Here is a 17,206-nt window from a genome sequence, read left to right as displayed (position 1 = left end):
CTACAACATAATTTACAAAAAAGAAAAAAATAGATAATATAGATAAATGTGATCGAAAGTAGAAGAGAAAAATGAATTGTAAAAATATAACAAATTTGAGTATGATTACAACCACTTTGTAGAAAGGCGCATTTACATTGACCTTAGCATTGTAGGGCCCTCCAGAGACAACTGGGCAAGCCATAGCCTTGTGTTTGGTACACAATCGAATGTGCTTATTAAAATATCTCAAAATTCTATATTTTTTTTTAGTGTTCAACCTGTTTGAATTTTTGTTTAATCAAAGATTGAAGATATTTACCTAATAGAACACAGAGAAAAGTTGAAGATCGATTTCTTCAAAGCCAACCACTAGCTATATAAACGAATTGCAACCACAGAATTAAGTTATTTAACTGTCGACTTGTCAATTTGCGTTGTTAAACACCGACCTCGTATGACAATAATTGCTCTTTTATTGTTCTTTTTTCGGTCAATTCTTTTGTCACTTATTGTTTATAATGTCTTCAAATTAATAATTTAATGTTTTAATCACATTTCACTGTCCAAAATACCCCTTGTTCTGTATCTTATGGTGGCCAAAGAAAGGGTACGAAAGGTAAAGCCACCACACATTACCAAGTTACAATTACAAATAAGTCACGTGGATCTAAATACAGCGATTGAGGTTGTAACTTTGTAACTTGCTATCATGGTATGGGAGCATAGCTTGGAAGGAATCATCTCTCAGTTCCTCAGGCTTTGACAGGCTTTAGGATTTTCTGGTGGTGATTACAAATCACAGGCATGTTCATAACTTGTTCTTTTCTTCCTTTTCTATTTCATATGTTATGAAAGAACTAGAACTAGTATATCACTGCACATACACACATCTTTTGTTAGTTATGTTTATGATGAGGTTCCTATCAGCGTAAAAGAATCAGGAACTGTGAGTGTGTATAACCTGCAACAATGATTGGAATGCAGTTATCATGGTTCTTTTTCCATCTTTCGTGAATGGATTGGCAAGAACCGTGTCAATCAAGAAGGAGAAGAATTGTAAGAGGGAGGAAGATGGAAGGACAGCTGCAGAAGAATTGGCAAAGGAAGCAAGGAAGAGTGAACTGTTACTGAGTTCATCCGGAGTTGTTAAGTCGACCAAGGCCAACAATTTTGCTTCTGTCTTCACTAATAGGGGCCGGAAAGGAGTGAATCAGGATCGTCTTCTTGTTTGGGAGGTAAGACAACCACTTTTTTCATGCCATTACAAGTTAGTTTGGTGTTCAAATTATCAAACGTTGTACTTTGTTTGCTATTGATGATGCTAGGAATTTGGATGCCAACAAGACATTATGTTCTGTGGAGTTTTTGACGGGCATGGCCCTTGGGGACACTTTGTAGCAAAAAGGGTCAGGAAACTGGTGCCAGCAATTTTGCTCTGCAATTGGCAGGAAAATCTGGCTGCAACATCACTTGACCTAGATTTTAAGATGGAAGAAGACAGACATATCCATGGTTTGGACGTGTGGAAGCAGTCCTACGTCAAGACTTATGCTGCTGTTGATCAGGATCTGAAGCAGCAAACCGGGTTCGATTCATTTCTTAGTGGCACTACAGCATTGACAATTATCAAACAGGTTATCTGCATTCTCTATTTTCAAGTTTTTATATATTTCATTTACTTGTCTGAAATCTCTTGGTTTTCCAACCTAGTCTTTAATTAATAATGAAGGTTGATGGAAATAATTGCTTTTACTTACTGAATTAGTGACCAGATTTCGCTATGGTGTGTAATAATCAGAATTGTGCTGAAAATGTTTGTCAGTGATGTTTCAGGGTGAATATCTTATTACAGCAAACATAGGTGATTCTAGGGCTGTCTTGGCAACCACTTCAGAGGATGGCACATTAACTCCACATCAGCTTACCACTGACTTCAAGCCAAATTTACCACGTCAGATTCATCTCTCTTACCCACTCACTACAATTTATTGTTTGTAAAATTCATTTTGATTAAAACCTAAAAATAGATTCATATTAAGATTCAATATAGTTTTTAATTAAGCTCCAGAATCAAACATATGAACATTTATCAAAATCAGAGTAGTTAGTGTTTTAATTCATCTAACATGGATCGAACACTGAGTGTGGTATTTGTTGAATTCAGAGGAAGCTGAACGCATAACACAATGTAGAGGGCAGGTATTTAGTTTGGAAGATGAACCAGGAGTGTACAGGGTGTGGATGCCAAATGGTAAGCCACCAGGACTAGCAATATCAAGAGCTTTAGGAGATCACTGCATGAAGGACTTTGGACTAATCTCTGTGCCTGATGTCACACAAACAAAAATTACAAGCAGGGATCAATTTGTCATATTGGCAACAGATGGGGTATGCGTCTTTCTCTGTGTGTGTTTAATGCAATCATTTTTGCACTTTCAGAAATTGATGAATTCTTTTTGTTGCCTCTCAGGTATGGGATGTTATATCGAATCAGGAAGCAGTGGAGATTGTTTCTGCAACACCACATAAAGAAAAAGCAGCTCAAAAGCTGGTTAAATGCGCCATACGTGAATGGAAGAGGAAGAAAAGTGGCATTGCTATGGATGACATGTCAGCTATTTGCCTCTTCTTTCACTCCTTCTCTTCCCATCAACTCCCACCCACTAAAACTGTTGATTAATAAGAATAATATCATGGTGGTTAAACAGTTGATTGCAGCTTCCTTATAGCACAGAAATTCAAGTAAACTTGTATATAAGCTTGTCAACTATAATGGCATTCGCAGTTGTCTTACGACAGAGGTAATAATACTGTGATAATACCGAAAAACATCTTCAAGAAAAGGCATTCTGTCCCAGAACCTTACCATTTCAATTTCAAGTTACACACTTGGTGGCTTTGTAAGATACTACTTCATGCATATATCTAATCTATAGAGAAAATTATACTTACAACTAAGTTTGACAAAGTCCCACATCGGTGGTTTTAGTACGCGGGATCGATGTCAAAGTCCCACAACACTGTTGTTTCCACTTCAAAATAGACAAAAGAAATTAGGAACTTTAAAAAGGTAAGAAAATTGATTATATATTTTTGAGGGTGTGATAATATTCCATGCTTTAAACTCATATTACTTGCGTTAAATCACCTTGACATCTAGGAATATGTTTGTCAGCTAGGATTATGTAGGGAATATTGTAAACTATTAGGCAACTTCACCTCATTTATTTTGAAATGAAATTTAACCAAAATTCCCTTAAATAACTAATGAAATATAACATAAAATGGATGTTGAGAAAAAAACTTAATACTATTAATATCATAAAAGTGATTTCAATTTTCCGACAACATGAAGATTTGTGTTTATAATTGTATTTATAAATGCTTCATCATCCTATTTATAATTTTTATTTTTGTTTGAAAATTTTGAAAACATGTACTTATTGGCATTTAAAATATCTTTAGCCCATGTATTTATATATGCAAGATTGAAATCCATTCATCTCTCAAAATTCATATAAAATGTTCTTATACTCTTTCTATTCTAGTAATGCATGAAATTAATACATGATGACCGTAATAATTTAAAAAATATATTTATATATATATATATATATAAACAAAAAAAATGAAATTACATCATTAAAAGATAATGCTTTAGATTGAAATTTTCATGTATTACTAAAATATAAAGACACCTTTTAGATAAATTTTGAGAAACGGACAAATTCTAACTTCACATTTAGATAAAAAACTAAAAATATACTTAACCTTAAAAAAAACTTAATATTATTAATATGATAAAAGTGATTTCATTTTTTCACCAACACGAAGATTAGTGTTTATAATTGTATTTAACATTATTTTGCTGACAGTAATCGATGCATATATGCATCATCTATTTATAAAAGTAATTTCTATTTTCTCTCTAGAATAATTTTTATTTTTATTTGAAAATTTTGAAAATATGTACTTAATTGAACATTTAAAATATTTTTATTTTTAATCTAGACTAAGATATCATTGCTTTGGCAGAGGTTTTATTTTGATGATTATAACTTTTTACTATGTCTTTTTAGATAATTATATTCTTAACATCATTAATATAATAATCCACGATCTTAAAAATTTGAAAAAAAAATACACAATTATTATATTTGAAGTTCTTGCCCGGAGAATATTGATAAATTTTGATATCAATGAATGATAAACAACGTTTTAAGACAATGGAAGAATAAAATGGTATGGATGGTATTTCATATATAAAATTAATTGATATATATATATATATATATATATATATATATATATATATATATATATATATATATATATATATATATATATATATGTGTGTGTGATGGTTTACACTCACATCGATATAGTTTAAATTGGTATTCATGTCAAATTTTAGTCAAATTCATTAATAAGTTCTTAAATGAATTTTCCTGAATGGTCTGTGTAGAAGAGCTCTAGTTTATGAAACTAGACGAGTCAAAAATGTTCTCATAAAGGATTATATTGACTTAACTACAAATTTTTACAAATTGTGTTTATTGCATATGATACTATAATCAATTGGATGGTAATATATATAAGATAGTGACTTTGTCAATTTTGAAACAAAGATATATTATTATGACAAAAGTAATGAAAAAATCCTTATGACAGAACCTAGTCAAAGAGTTGAAGCTACATCGTTACCATCTACTGTAGCAAACAACAACAATGTTATTCAATTATTCAATAACAAAGTTCACCATAAAAAAAAAAAAACTAAACACATTGACATTGAGTTTCATTTCATAAAAGGAAAGATTATTCAAGGTTTTTGAAAATGATGAATGTAATCATTCTCACATGATTATAAAAGTTTTTTTTCAAATAACAAGTTCCTTTTATTGTTTTTATATTTAACCCAATGGTTCATGATAAAGCCTGTAATATACTTGATAAGTATTATCGCTCAAAAAATGTGTGTTGAACAAAAGTATATATTTGTGAGAATTGATTAGTCAAATCTTATTAGTTTTTTTATTTGATTGCTCCAAATCTTATGATGATTTGAAAAAGACTAGTGATTCAAGTGCATTTATCTTGATTAATATATATGTCTTCATTACTAAATTTTGTGTTCAATTACATAACAAAAAATAAGGTTAGTTAAGCAAGAATTTTCTCTAAAAAAGCTTCAAATTGTGAATTATAGTTCGTAATTAACTGTCATGTTAATTGCATATACAAAACTCGTTAATTACATGTAGAGTTTAATTACAAAGTAGTGGCACTTTTACTTTTTACAACCATATGTAATTTTGGTTGGACCAAATTTATTATTTAGAAAAATGAGTGAGGAGAGAATAATAAAAATTGACGCTTAAAATTTGTTTTTTTTTTTTATAAATAAAAAATTTAGGAAAGAATAATAAAAAAAAGGATAAAGTGTAGGTTACTGATACAGTGAAAGAGGTATGGGTGCATCAATGAAATGGACACACTTGTTTGGAATATAAAGACTGTGCCAGATCTGTTATTTATTCCCCCCCAACCCAACTAGTGTCAACCAATCAGCAAGAGAAACTCTTCTTCTTCTTCTTCCATTCTTCCTCCTCCGTTCCGATGGCCATGGCTAAAACCTTGCCCTGTCATGAACTCACTCACCTCTCCGATTTCGATGCCTTACTCTCCTCAGACGATTACATCTCCATTTGCGGTTATGGTTCCCTTCTCTCCGGTAATTACTATATGCATTCTTTCATGTATCATATCTATCCAATCAAATCCTCTTTATTAATTTACTTTCTCTTATTGACACAGAGAGAAGTGCCAGAAGCACTTTTCCCAACCTCGTTAACTTCCGAATCGCCCGCTTAACCGGATTCCGCCGTCTCTTCAACTCCGTTGGAGCCCTCTTTTTCACTCACGGTGTTGCCAATATCAAAACTGAGGTCATTTTCTCTTTTTTTCCCTATTTTCTTTTTTTTTTTGTCCTTTTCATCGCCAAGAACTACGAACGGTTATACTCCATGCTTTTTTGTTTATGTTGCAAATTAGATGATATTTTCAGATTTCATAACAAATTTTAATTATCACATTCAGAAATTATAAATATGTTTATTTTTAATCTAGTAATGTATTATAATATGTAATATATTTATTGATTTTTATAATAATAATTATCTCATAAATTATTTTTAGAAAAAAATGCACTTATCTCCCTCCACATAAAGTCAACAGACACCTATACTAACCTCTAGTTTTAAAATAAGCATACACATTTTTTTAATATTTTTCCTTAAAATAACGTTCACATGTCTTTTAACTTTTAAATAAACATTAATTTCATTAATAAGGTCACGCTTACTTTTCTTATTTTATTTACAACTAACATTATTACAAATTACGAAAATTAAAATTCATAAACTATCATTTTATCATATTATTTATTAGAAATATAAGAAAAGTTTATAAACGAAAAAGAATGTGTGTTATTTGTTGAAAAATATTAAAATAATATAAATATTATTTTATTGAAAATGTAATGAAAGTAATGATTATTTCAAAATTAGATGGATTATGAGCATGATTTTATATCAGTAAAGATAAGTGTAATTTCTCATATTTTTGATAGTTATGGTTAAAGAAGCATGTATTTATTTATTTTTTATTTAGTTATTAAATTTGACTACTCAGAAATAGAAATGTGAAAGTAAAAAACATAAAAGAATTTGAAGAAGTTTTAGTACTTGATGTGATAGTTGGCAGTAATTGGTCGTTGGATGTGCGTTTTGTTTTTGGTTGCGTTGCATGCAGGAAATTGCGGGGCTATCTGTTGAACCATGTGAAGGTGAAACAATTATTTTAGTTGTTTTTGAGATAAAGAAAACAGAGGTACTGTCTTTGCAAAACTTTCAATTATTTGAGGAAGATTTACAAAACAATTATCTGAACAATTGTTCTTTATTTTCTTGGAACGAATTTAGATTCCAGCATTCATCGAAAGGGAACGCGTATATCGGTTTTTAGCTGTGAGTTATTGTTTATTTCTTTGTTCCGGTGATAATAGAATACACCTGCTTCAAGACTTCCAAATATAATTTTGAATTCATTTTGTCTCCCACAGGTTGTTCCTGAATCACTAGATGGAAAGCCCTTTACCAATCCTGCAGTATGTTACAGCTATTTTTAATTTTACTATCTTTTTTTTTCATAGATTATTTGTAACGCATATATGGTGTTTAACTTTGTTGATGGTTTTTGTGTGTTATCAACGCAGGTTCTTTGTGCTTCTTACAGTGACGATGAATTCTTTAAATTTAGATGCAATGGTAATGTTACAAAATCCAAGTTTATACTCAGTCAGAAGTATTAGATTACAAAAACACTGAACTGCCCTACGCTTAATTTTAATTAAATGAATTATATCTTCTATTTTTTAATTTTACTTGATAATTTGTGCAAACATAAACTTCTTTTGCTACTATTTTTTAACATTTTAAACTTCTGTAACATTTAGTTTGAAGACTAAATTCAATTTCCTTACATGTTTGGTTATTTGAGAAATAATACGTTCATAATCATTTACTAAATTTTCTTTAAATAATTATTAACTTTGTAAATAAAACATCGTGACTTTTCTTGAAGTTTAAGCAAAGCTTAAAGCGACGTAAGTGGCATTTTTTTCCTAATTACTTTGAAGTTGAAAAGTAATTGTTGTTCTTGTTAATTAATTACAAAATACATATTAATTTAAATATGTACTTTCAGCACACATGATATTCATTTTAATGTTGGTTTGAAGAACTAAGAAGCCAATACAACATCGCATGGACATGAAACTATATTGTGTTATATGTTTGACTTTTTTGTAACAGAGGGCAGGGAAAAATATTTTGAACGCTATGGAGAGTATAAGATCCATAAGATCTGGCGGGATGATGTTTTGCCATGCCGTGTTTATCTTCGTCACTGGTAACATTCATTCATTCAGTCAAAATTTTCATCATTTTTAATGTATTAGATTTGAATTGATTTGATTTTTAATGTTTTTTCTAATAATTTTTCTGAGATTTGAAGTTATGTAATTTTTAAACTCATGAAAGCGTTTCCATTAAAATTTCTTACTCATTTTGTTGTAAAATATTTCAAGTATTTATTCCATTAACATTAAGATAAAATGTTATAAACAATTATGTTTTAACTATTAATCAAGAACTACAATTTATGACTTCATAAAATATGTTATTATCTTGTGTAATGTGTTGATAAAATGAATTGTTGCAGTAGCCTTGGTGCGAAAAGCCTTGGTGAAGAAGTGTACGATAACTTTGTGGATCATACCTTCCTTGGTGATCGTAAAACAACCATACGCCAGTACTTCGAAAAAGTGGGTTCAAAGATAATGGAAGAAGAGCCACCTGAGTCTTTGAAAACCCGTTATGGTGGTTGATGTCTGTTGTTCCAATTATTTCTTATTATAACATTATTTTTAATTCAGGAGTCGCAGCGGCGAACTTTGAATGGTGGTGACAAGAGACAAGGGAACAAAGCATATTTCTATTTTCTCGGATCAAGATATATTAATAAATTGCATACTGTGAATTAAAGCTAGTACCGGTTCCCATTAAACAAATATTTATTCAAAAAATGTTCACTGCATTAGTTCTACGATACCTCGTGTATTGTATGGTCAGGTGATCTAAGAACAAGTGGTCGTAAGTCATCCGTTAAAGACAAACGATTCTTTGGATTGTTAACGTGACAATCTCTCCAGAGTGCTTTAAGGGAGTTCGCGACCGAACGGCTTCCGTGTTCATTCCAATTGAACTTTATCTCCACAATTATCGGGACAACTGCTAGGACGCACGGTCCTCCGCTCCAAAACTGAATCAATAAGTTAAAAGTAAATTAAAGTAATACAAGTTAGTAACCAAGATTAAAAAGCAATTGGGTCATGATTAAGAAAATCATAGTCACGGACCCATGTCAAAAAACTATAAATAAGAGCCCAAGGTGAGTTGGTGAAGACTTTTACTTCGCATTTATTACCGTATTAATTGCCCTTACTCAGACAAACTCGAACTGATTTAATCATCGAGAACGAGGCAGCGAATGGTGAAGTGTTGTACAAAAAGACTTAAGGACAATTTGAGTATTGGAGATATGTACTTCATTACTATACCCGAAACACCTCCAATTATATCTCTTGAAATACCAAACTTTGTATATAACAAAGAGTAGACTTATGAAAAAAAATATAAAGATGAAAGACAAGAAAAATTATATTGAAGGAATGTTTGATAGAGATGAAAAGGAAATAAACAAGTAGAAAAATAAAGGTCGTTTAATCACAAAGAAATAAGAAATTCAAAATTATTCTTTGTAGAAAGTATTATTATTTATTATATTATTAAATAAAAAAACTGGGATAGCCCTTTTCTTTCGGATTTCATCTAATTTTGTTTTTGAACGTTTTCTTTATTGTTCCATTTTAGCTTTACCAAATGATGTATTTATTTATTTATTTATAATGATAACGGTAACTCACATCATAAAAAAAATTGAAAAATTAATACTATACCAAAATTATTTGGTTAAACTGAGCGTCTAGGTAAAAAAATTGTCTTGAGTTTACCAAACAGCGTCCGCAAGACGTAATAAACCAAATAGGACCACCTAATTAAAGTTTAAATAAATTAATTAAATTGCATAAAATTAAATAGTTCGGGTGAAATATTACTCGATGACTTTATATGTATGACGTTATTTGGATAATTAAGGTAATCAAATCACTTGCAAGTCCCATATCGGAGATTTAATAAACTTGAGTGTGGAACTGCGTATATAAATAGAACAAGGAAAAGCTCTAAAACTTAACCTGTCCTGTCAGGGGGTGAAAGGCGACTGGTCAATGATCGTATAGAGACGACTGGTCGTGCCAACACCTAAAATTCGAACACCGACTTTACGGCGGGTGAGTCCTGCCCTACTTTGGTTGGGAATTGCCCGTCAATTTTTGGAAGCTTCTCCTCTGAGGGGAGGCTCTAAGTTATTCAATTCTTAAATTATGGAATGTTTGAAGTTTCTTGTATTTCTTGAATAAACAGCTTTGATAAACTTTCAACATGAAAGGGGATTTATTCACTTCTCCTTAGTACTGTTTGACACCATCTTTCTTTAATTCTTGGATTAATTTTTGGATCATTGTCCTATATGTTGGCATGTAATGGTCATTTATCATTTTTTTTGAAAGTCTGAACTTGCTATACAGCTGTCTTGGTGTTTCATATAATTTGATATGTTCCTCCTTGGAATTTGAACCAGATTCATCAGAAGGTGCAGAGACCATATGCATAATTTTACCTGGGGGATAAAAACAATAACTATTATCTACAAGGTCAGATGTTGAGATTGAATTGCTAGCATTAATAAGTTGATTTTCTTCCTCAATTATCTCTTTTTCTGCAGCTGCTTCTTCTATCTGAGTCAAGATGTTCAATATAGTCTGTTTTTCAAGTTCCTTCTCCAGTTCATGCCACAATTCACCTTCTGTAATGTGTTCATTGTCATCAATGACTAGTTTATCTTCATCTGCCACATCAGGTTCAGATTTTCCACTTATGGAGTTTGGTTCATCTTTATTAAGTACAGACACACTCTCAGTCAAAAGAGATTTACTTATATTTTCTGGTTCAAGAGAAACTTTGACCAAGTTATTTAATTTAGATTTCGACAACGGACCAATATTCTGACTGTGTTTAGCCATAGTTTTGACAACAGCTTTTGCAACACTTTGTGCATGCTTTATCACAACCTGCAGGTAACAGCAACATCAGGATCTTTCTTTATAAAAATGCATGCAGAAAAAACCTCACATAAAAGAAGGTATACAGTAATAGAAACAGTTTGAGTATTAGGATCACAGCAAATGCAATTGACCGGTTGATAAGGTATGGTTGGATAACTGAGCACTAGAATGTCAAATAGAGACAAGAAAACTTGAAGTTACCTGGGTACTACTGGCTACTGGCAGTAGAATAGCACCTACACCAGTTACCTTGTCTTTTGCACTGGATATAGATTGTAAGTGAGATCCAAGGGTACTTGCAGAGCGATAGATGACATTCAGAACCTTTGTATGCTCAACCTGATTCCATAAATCATTCAACCAAGAAGATGCAGCAACCTAACAAAACTAACTTCAGTAAATAACAAAGCATTATCTAAAAGATAAGATTAACAAACTCATTAAAATTAATATGTACTCAGATTGGAGAGGTTGGGAGAACCAGCAAATGCACCTCAGAACGAAGATCATCAACAGAGAAAGATGATAATGTGGGCACCATGTCGGAATTATTTATAATGGTGGTGATGAAGTGCTTCCCTGATTCCGCTAACTCCCATGTCATACACGCAGCTGAAAAGGAAATGATAGGTCACATAGCAAAAGTAAGCATTCTTATTTAAATCAGAATATAATTACATGCCATAAATATAATTTCATATCACACTGAATAGCTATGTAAATCTCATTTGCATTCACCAAAATAATCTGACATATTTTTCACCATTATCGAATGAAATGATAATTCATCATAACCTAGATACAACTAGTGTTACTTGTCAATTCAGTAACTTCATAGGTAAAATTAGTATGATCACATGCCTGGAGCAAATGTGACACAGGTGGTTGAAGATAATTCGTTTTGTTCTCTAAGAATATATGTCAACAGTGATGCAGTACCACCACCAAGTGAGTGTCCAACAACCTGTGGTTTCGGATGAGGCAAGTATGCTATGAGTAATGTGATTAAAAAAGTACATATTATTTTTATTTAAAAGAAAACATTAAAAAAGAATGTCATTCTAGTGAAAGGATGAAAAAAGTTAAGGCACAAACAAATGAAAGAAAGAACTGGACAATCACAATCCGGTGCTGTAGCATTTCAAAAATAATATATAACAGTACCTTGACTTTTGAGTCTGGACATTCATTAAGAGCCTTAAGTAATGTAGGAGTGCAGAGTTTTGCAATCCAACGAGCAGCAGCAACCATACCACAGTGTGCATGTCCTAAAACCAAGTTGCTTATTTGTCCATCACTTAGAATGGAATGGTGAAAAGGAACCATAGCACCAGTTGCAGCTGTCAGTGTGTCTTTTATACTATGAGTTCCCCGGATCAACAGAAGAAAACATCTTGATTGCATATCATGTATAATAGTGAAAGCGGGCTTCAGAAGCTGCAGGTTTCATGATATTAAATCAGTTTTTAGTCACAGTTGAACAATAAATTGAATGATGATACATTTAGCGTGAAAAATAGTACATGTTTTGTAACATAGAAATAAAATACATACAAAAAACAACACCGACATGTTTAAGGAGCATAAATTAACATGTGCAATAAACTCAACAGCTAATACTGCCTCCATCTAAAAGAAAATCAAAATTCAATTACATCTGTCAGCACCTCAAAATGAACTTTTCAACCATAACTATGTAAGATTTACAGGAATTGTCATTTCAGAATGGACATGACCAACCATTAACATGAATTTGGGACTGTCACTCCCATTAAGCTAGGATGTTCTTTAAAGATGATCTAGGGTAATGAAGAATTATGAACAAAGGGTCAGACATGTATTTTGAGGCTTTTCTAGGAAGCACCAACACAAAAGATCCACCAGAAGGTGCAGGTATGACACTTGCACTGACATATCTGTGACACACTTCCAACACGGGTTAGACGGGACACAGACCAAGGCATGGAAATCTCATTCCTGGCTACCTTCTATACTCCTACACAAAATTAATTTTAAAGAAGTTAAAATATATTATATTATATAAAATTGTTTGATCTCTTAGCATTCCTTTTGGGCTCACTGTTACAGGACTTTTTGTTTTAAGAAATATGTTTCATCTTCTTATCTGGATTTTGTTTTCTAAAGATTGTATTGTAAAATGATCTCTCATTTGTATTCTTTTATGTGAATATGAAAATTATATTTTAGACATTAACCATGTCCTAAATTCCGGCACTCCAAAGATTTTGCTTGTTCTGAGATAAATATATCAATAATTGTGCATCTGCTGGCCCACATAGACAGGCAAGAAGATCGAGCTTAAAACTTGAAAATTAATAGCATCAGTATAGGTTATTGAAACATGAAAAGATTCAAAAATTGGTTATTTCTGGATATTTCTGAAAAAAAAACATAAAAACCATGCATGGGGAGTGCGTCTAGTAATTGCCACTAACAACCCTTATAAAACTAGACCCAACTATAAAATCAATCATATACCCTCTTTACTTCCATCGAATTTTCCAAGTTAACCCCACAAAAAATGGAAAAAGAAATAGACAAAATTACAAAAGAGGGTACCTACCTCAGCTTTGGGGCTGTGGAGAAGGACATGGTCCTGTGAGAATCCGGCAGAATCTAAAAAATCGGGAAATGGTTTTTTGGAGAAAAGCATGCACAGAGTCAACAGCCTCAATAGTTCCTCTAAGTCCGCTACAACTTCAGGGCCTTTCAACTCCACACAACCACTTCCACCATACACACTCGCAACTGCCAAATCACCCTGCAAGTGTCGTCTCCAATTTCAAACCTAAAAATTCAAATCCACGACAAGATAATGGGGAAATTGAGTCGACCTGTTTGCGCATGAAGGAATTGATGCCGAAGGCCAAGTCTGCGATTGGCCATTTCCCAATAGTCTCCGAGTAAGTGAATCTCAGCGTCTCCGACAACGTCACGATCGATTCGAACAGATTCGCCGGCGCCTGAGCTGGCCTCACCCTCAGGGTCCGCGCTCTCGACCACTCCTCTTCGGCCTTCTTCCTCCGCCTCAACAAGAGGTACAGCGTCACCGCCGCTCCGGCAGCCGTCGCCATTGCACCGGCGGTCATGGAAGCGACAGAGAAGAAGAATGTGCAGAGAGAGGTTAGGCAGAACAGAAGGAAAATGGAGACATAAATTGGGGTTTGGAATATGGCTTGAGTGTGTGAAACAGAAACGTGTGAAAGGAAGTGAGAATGTTCCTTTCTGGGAACACGAAGCTCAGTTGCATTTCTTTGATGCAAAGATAACATGCCAAGACCATTAGCCATGGATCTTCTGCAGTTTCAAAATAACTCTACCACAGGGAAGCTTCAGTTTATGTTATCTTTCTAATAATATTAATTAATTAATTAACTAAAACATAAACCAGTGGTTATAGAAGATCTTCTAAAACAACACCTGTCCTTAATTAAGGTTAACTAGATTCTTTTTCATAAAACCCTTTTTCAATTTTGTTAATTCAATTTATTTTTAAAAAACAAGTTTGTTGGGCCTTGTATATGTTAGCGGACAGGTCATTTCCTCCTCTACTTCAATAATTTCAATGTTTATTCTCATAATTTTTTATATCTAAATGTATAATTTAAAATATAATTTTTCATATTTTAAATTAAACGTTTTAAAATATAAAATAAAATATATATGAGAATACCGGAAGAAATTTTTGGAGATTCAGGAAGAACGGCCCAAGTGTACATTGAGCTTTTTCTAGGCCCAATCACTTCCTTCCTCAATGCATTGACTATGCTTGGGTGTGCCTATGATAAATCATTATTTTATTTTAAAATTAAATACATTATTTTAATATACTTAATTTGAATAATTTTTAACTCAACTAAAACACATGTCTAAATTAGTTTATGATAATAATAATGATTTATGTTAAACGGGTGTTATTGATTAAAATAACTTGAGATATGGTTTTTAAACACCCAATGGAACTGAAGGTAATTATGGTCATGTCACTTTTAATTAATCCGAATTAAAATTGTTTTGTCAGATATCAAATAAAGTAAATAGAAGAATTTTTGTAGTCAACAGAAAGGTTAATGAAAAAAATCCAAACCAACAATACTGAAAACATTAACATTATTCTAAATATCAACCCAACTAATTATAGTGTATTTTAGCTAAAAGTAACTTTAATTTAAGCTAACTGAGAAATGTATTTGGGGACATTAGCAAGACAAATCATGTCAACTTTGATAAATAAATTAAAAAATCCATTTAATATGAATTGAAAAATATCCTATATTGATATTTTTAAATCATTAAATGTTATTTAATAATGGAAATTCAATCAGTTTAAATAATTTATTTAAATAAAAAATTTAAAAATAAAGTAACTCAAAATAAAATCTATTCAAATTAATCCCAATTGGTAAAATTCTATATTTAAACAAATGGTTAGAGTTCTAATATTCACACGAATAGAAATTGAACTATATACTATTGGGTTTAGGATAAAGTAGATAAATGTCAATTAAAAAAAATGTTTTGACGAAGAAAGATACAACTAGAGGTGGAGATAAAAATATATGAATATTTAAATATCTTTTGTTTTATCGTCCTGGATAATGTAAGTATTCACGTTGGTATTTTTGAAATGTTAACAGACAGTAAAAGACAAACCAAGATATTAAAAATGATAAGAAAGAAAATTTGTGGCATGTGTGAGTAAAAGAATGCCAGGAATAGCATAGCAGCTTCATTTTGAATTCAGAATCTTGTAGGAGTCAGGTTTATGCAAAAATAAACTTTTCCAACTTATTTTATTTTACTTCTCCTTTTCTCTTTTCCAAAGCTCTTCAAAGCAATATGCTGTGGGGAATTACCGATTGCTCATGCCTATAACAATGTCACTTTTGCTTCTTCTTTTTTTCTTGCAGAGAGATCAGAAATAAAATATAATTACATATTTTTTTAAAATTAAATATGATTCTGGTTCTTTTAAGTTTTAGTGAAAATTAAAATTAGTTAATCTTAAAAATTTTAGACCAATTTAGTTTTTTTAACCACATTTTTTAAAGTTTATTTAACGTTTTAAATGTGTTTTATGATATCATCCAACTAATATTGAAGTGAAAATATGTCAAACAATTGTAAACAACTCAAATGTTATGAATGAAACACGTTTAATAAATTTAATAAAATTTAATTAAAATAGTTAAATCCACGTATTTTTAAAGATAAAAAACTAAATTAGGTCAAAAAGAAAGACTAATTTTAATTTTCACTGTAAATTGAAAAAAACATATTTAACCAATTTTTCTTTAACAAGTAATTCGAATTTTTACTTTTTCTTTTATTTCCGTGTATTCTATTATTCTGTCTTAACCAATTTTTGAATTGATGACCTCGCGAAGTGGGCCAGTAGAAAATTTCCAAGGGCTCCTCATGATCAATGTCCTAAAAACAATAATTAAGCAAATAACTAAATAGAGTTGCATAGACTTCAATCGCCACCCTGACCCACAATTCCTCAAATTTCTTGTGCTGGATTTTGAATTTCCAGGACATTGTTGACCTGCATGCATATTGGGCCATGAGAGCTTCAAATTAATTAATTAATTATATCCAATAAAAATTGTACCACTTTACCCTGCTGCAATTTGTCCTATGCAAAACAAAGCCTATCTTGGAAGTTGCAGTTGTTAAACTCAAAACAAGGGTTCGGTTACCAATGTCTAAAGCAATAGTACCACCAATTATTCCATTCAAACTTTACACTCCTAACATTTAATATCTTACTTCAACACTTTAAATGTACAAAACAAATCTCTCTCGAACAAACAAAAAATAAATAAAAAATCACTGGCCTATTCTAACTAACGAATGGTGATGCAAAAACTGTAGTGCAAACATGGAATTTGGAGAAGGAATGAAGCTGTTTAAAGATCGAGTGCAGAACCAACTTGAAGCAGGACAAACTAACTTTCCTCTTAAAGCCACTGCACCAAACGTTGTTACATTTTTCACCTAAGCCTCAACCAATGCATGATAACGAAGATGACGTTTTTGTAAACTTATACACTTTTTCTTTGTAGTTTTTATCATTACAGAAATTCATTCAGTTTACTAAACTATCTATATTCCCTTCTTCCTTCAAGTGTCAAAATTCTTGAGTGTAACGTGTGAACTTCTTTTATCAATATGTTATAAGGAAAGTATTAGAAAGATTAAAAAAAATAGTGATTCGGTTGCAATAGGTTCAACCAAACCACTGGGTAGTGAAGAAGCAACTTTAGCAGGTAATTTCCGAAGAGAAAAAGGTAGGAGATGCATTGTAAACGGCACCCATAATGAATTTTGAGGAGAAGATGAAAACATGATACGTTGTTTTGAACAAAAGGACAGAGGTAGGACCTATAATAT

General features: G+C 31.7%; 3 protein-coding genes and 1 long non-coding RNA gene across 5 annotated transcripts; 3 read left to right on the top strand and 1 right to left on the bottom strand.

Annotated features, from left to right (window-relative positions):
• The first annotated feature begins 564 nt into the window (after positions 1–564).
• On the top strand, positions 565–2,936 carry LOC114175698 (Protein phosphatase 2C family protein). Its single transcript, XM_028060484.2, has 6 exons — positions 565–784; positions 967–1,217; positions 1,308–1,616; positions 1,816–1,933; positions 2,147–2,370; positions 2,453–2,936. The coding sequence occupies exons 2-6, from the start codon at positions 972–974 to the stop codon at positions 2,660–2,662; spliced, it is 1,107 nt and encodes a 368-aa protein (XP_027916285.2). The 5' UTR covers positions 565–784; positions 967–971; the 3' UTR covers positions 2,663–2,936.
• Positions 2,937–5,475: 2,539 nt separating this feature from the next.
• Positions 5,476–8,592, top strand: LOC114177014 (uncharacterized). 2 transcript variants are annotated; one of them, XM_028062233.2, is made up of 8 exons: positions 5,476–5,716; positions 5,800–5,930; positions 6,796–6,873; positions 6,966–7,010; positions 7,106–7,150; positions 7,259–7,310; positions 7,857–7,953; positions 8,269–8,592. In XM_028062233.2, exons 1-8 carry the CDS (start codon positions 5,602–5,604, stop codon positions 8,429–8,431), a joined length of 726 nt encoding a protein of 241 aa, XP_027918034.1. In that variant the 5' UTR covers positions 5,476–5,601; the 3' UTR covers positions 8,432–8,592. The 2 variants fall into 2 exon arrangements, with proteins under 2 accessions (XP_027918034.1, XP_027918033.1); XM_028062232.2 differs by having other exon boundaries at positions 8,266–8,592.
• A 1,112-nt stretch (positions 8,593–9,704) lies between these two features.
• Positions 9,705–14,117, bottom strand: LOC114177260 (uncharacterized). Its single transcript, XM_028062534.2, has 7 exons — positions 13,645–14,117; positions 13,374–13,571; positions 11,954–12,226; positions 11,651–11,753; positions 11,283–11,401; positions 10,991–11,167; positions 9,705–10,795 (listed from the first exon to the last, which is right to left on the bottom strand). Exons 1-7 carry the CDS (start codon positions 14,098–14,100, stop codon positions 10,133–10,135), a joined length of 1,989 nt encoding a protein of 662 aa, XP_027918335.2. The 5' UTR covers positions 14,101–14,117; the 3' UTR covers positions 9,705–10,132.
• LOC146888031 (uncharacterized) lies at positions 9,867–11,875 on the top strand. The gene is made up of 2 exons (XR_014993468.1): positions 9,867–9,955; positions 10,306–11,875. It is a non-coding gene; the product is annotated as an uncharacterized LOC146888031 (long non-coding RNA).
• Positions 14,118–17,206: the final 3,089 nt, after the last annotated feature.

Source organism: Vigna unguiculata, chromosome 3 (genome assembly GCF_037176805.1).
Source record: "Vigna unguiculata cultivar grain cowpea cultivar isolate G323 ecotype 2 chromosome 3, ASM3717680v1, whole genome shotgun sequence".
In the NCBI taxonomy this organism is placed as follows: domain Eukaryota; kingdom Viridiplantae; phylum Streptophyta; class Magnoliopsida; order Fabales; family Fabaceae; genus Vigna; species Vigna unguiculata.
The sequence above is the reverse complement of the archived record's forward strand: the minus strand, read 5'-3'. Positions and strand labels throughout refer to the sequence as shown.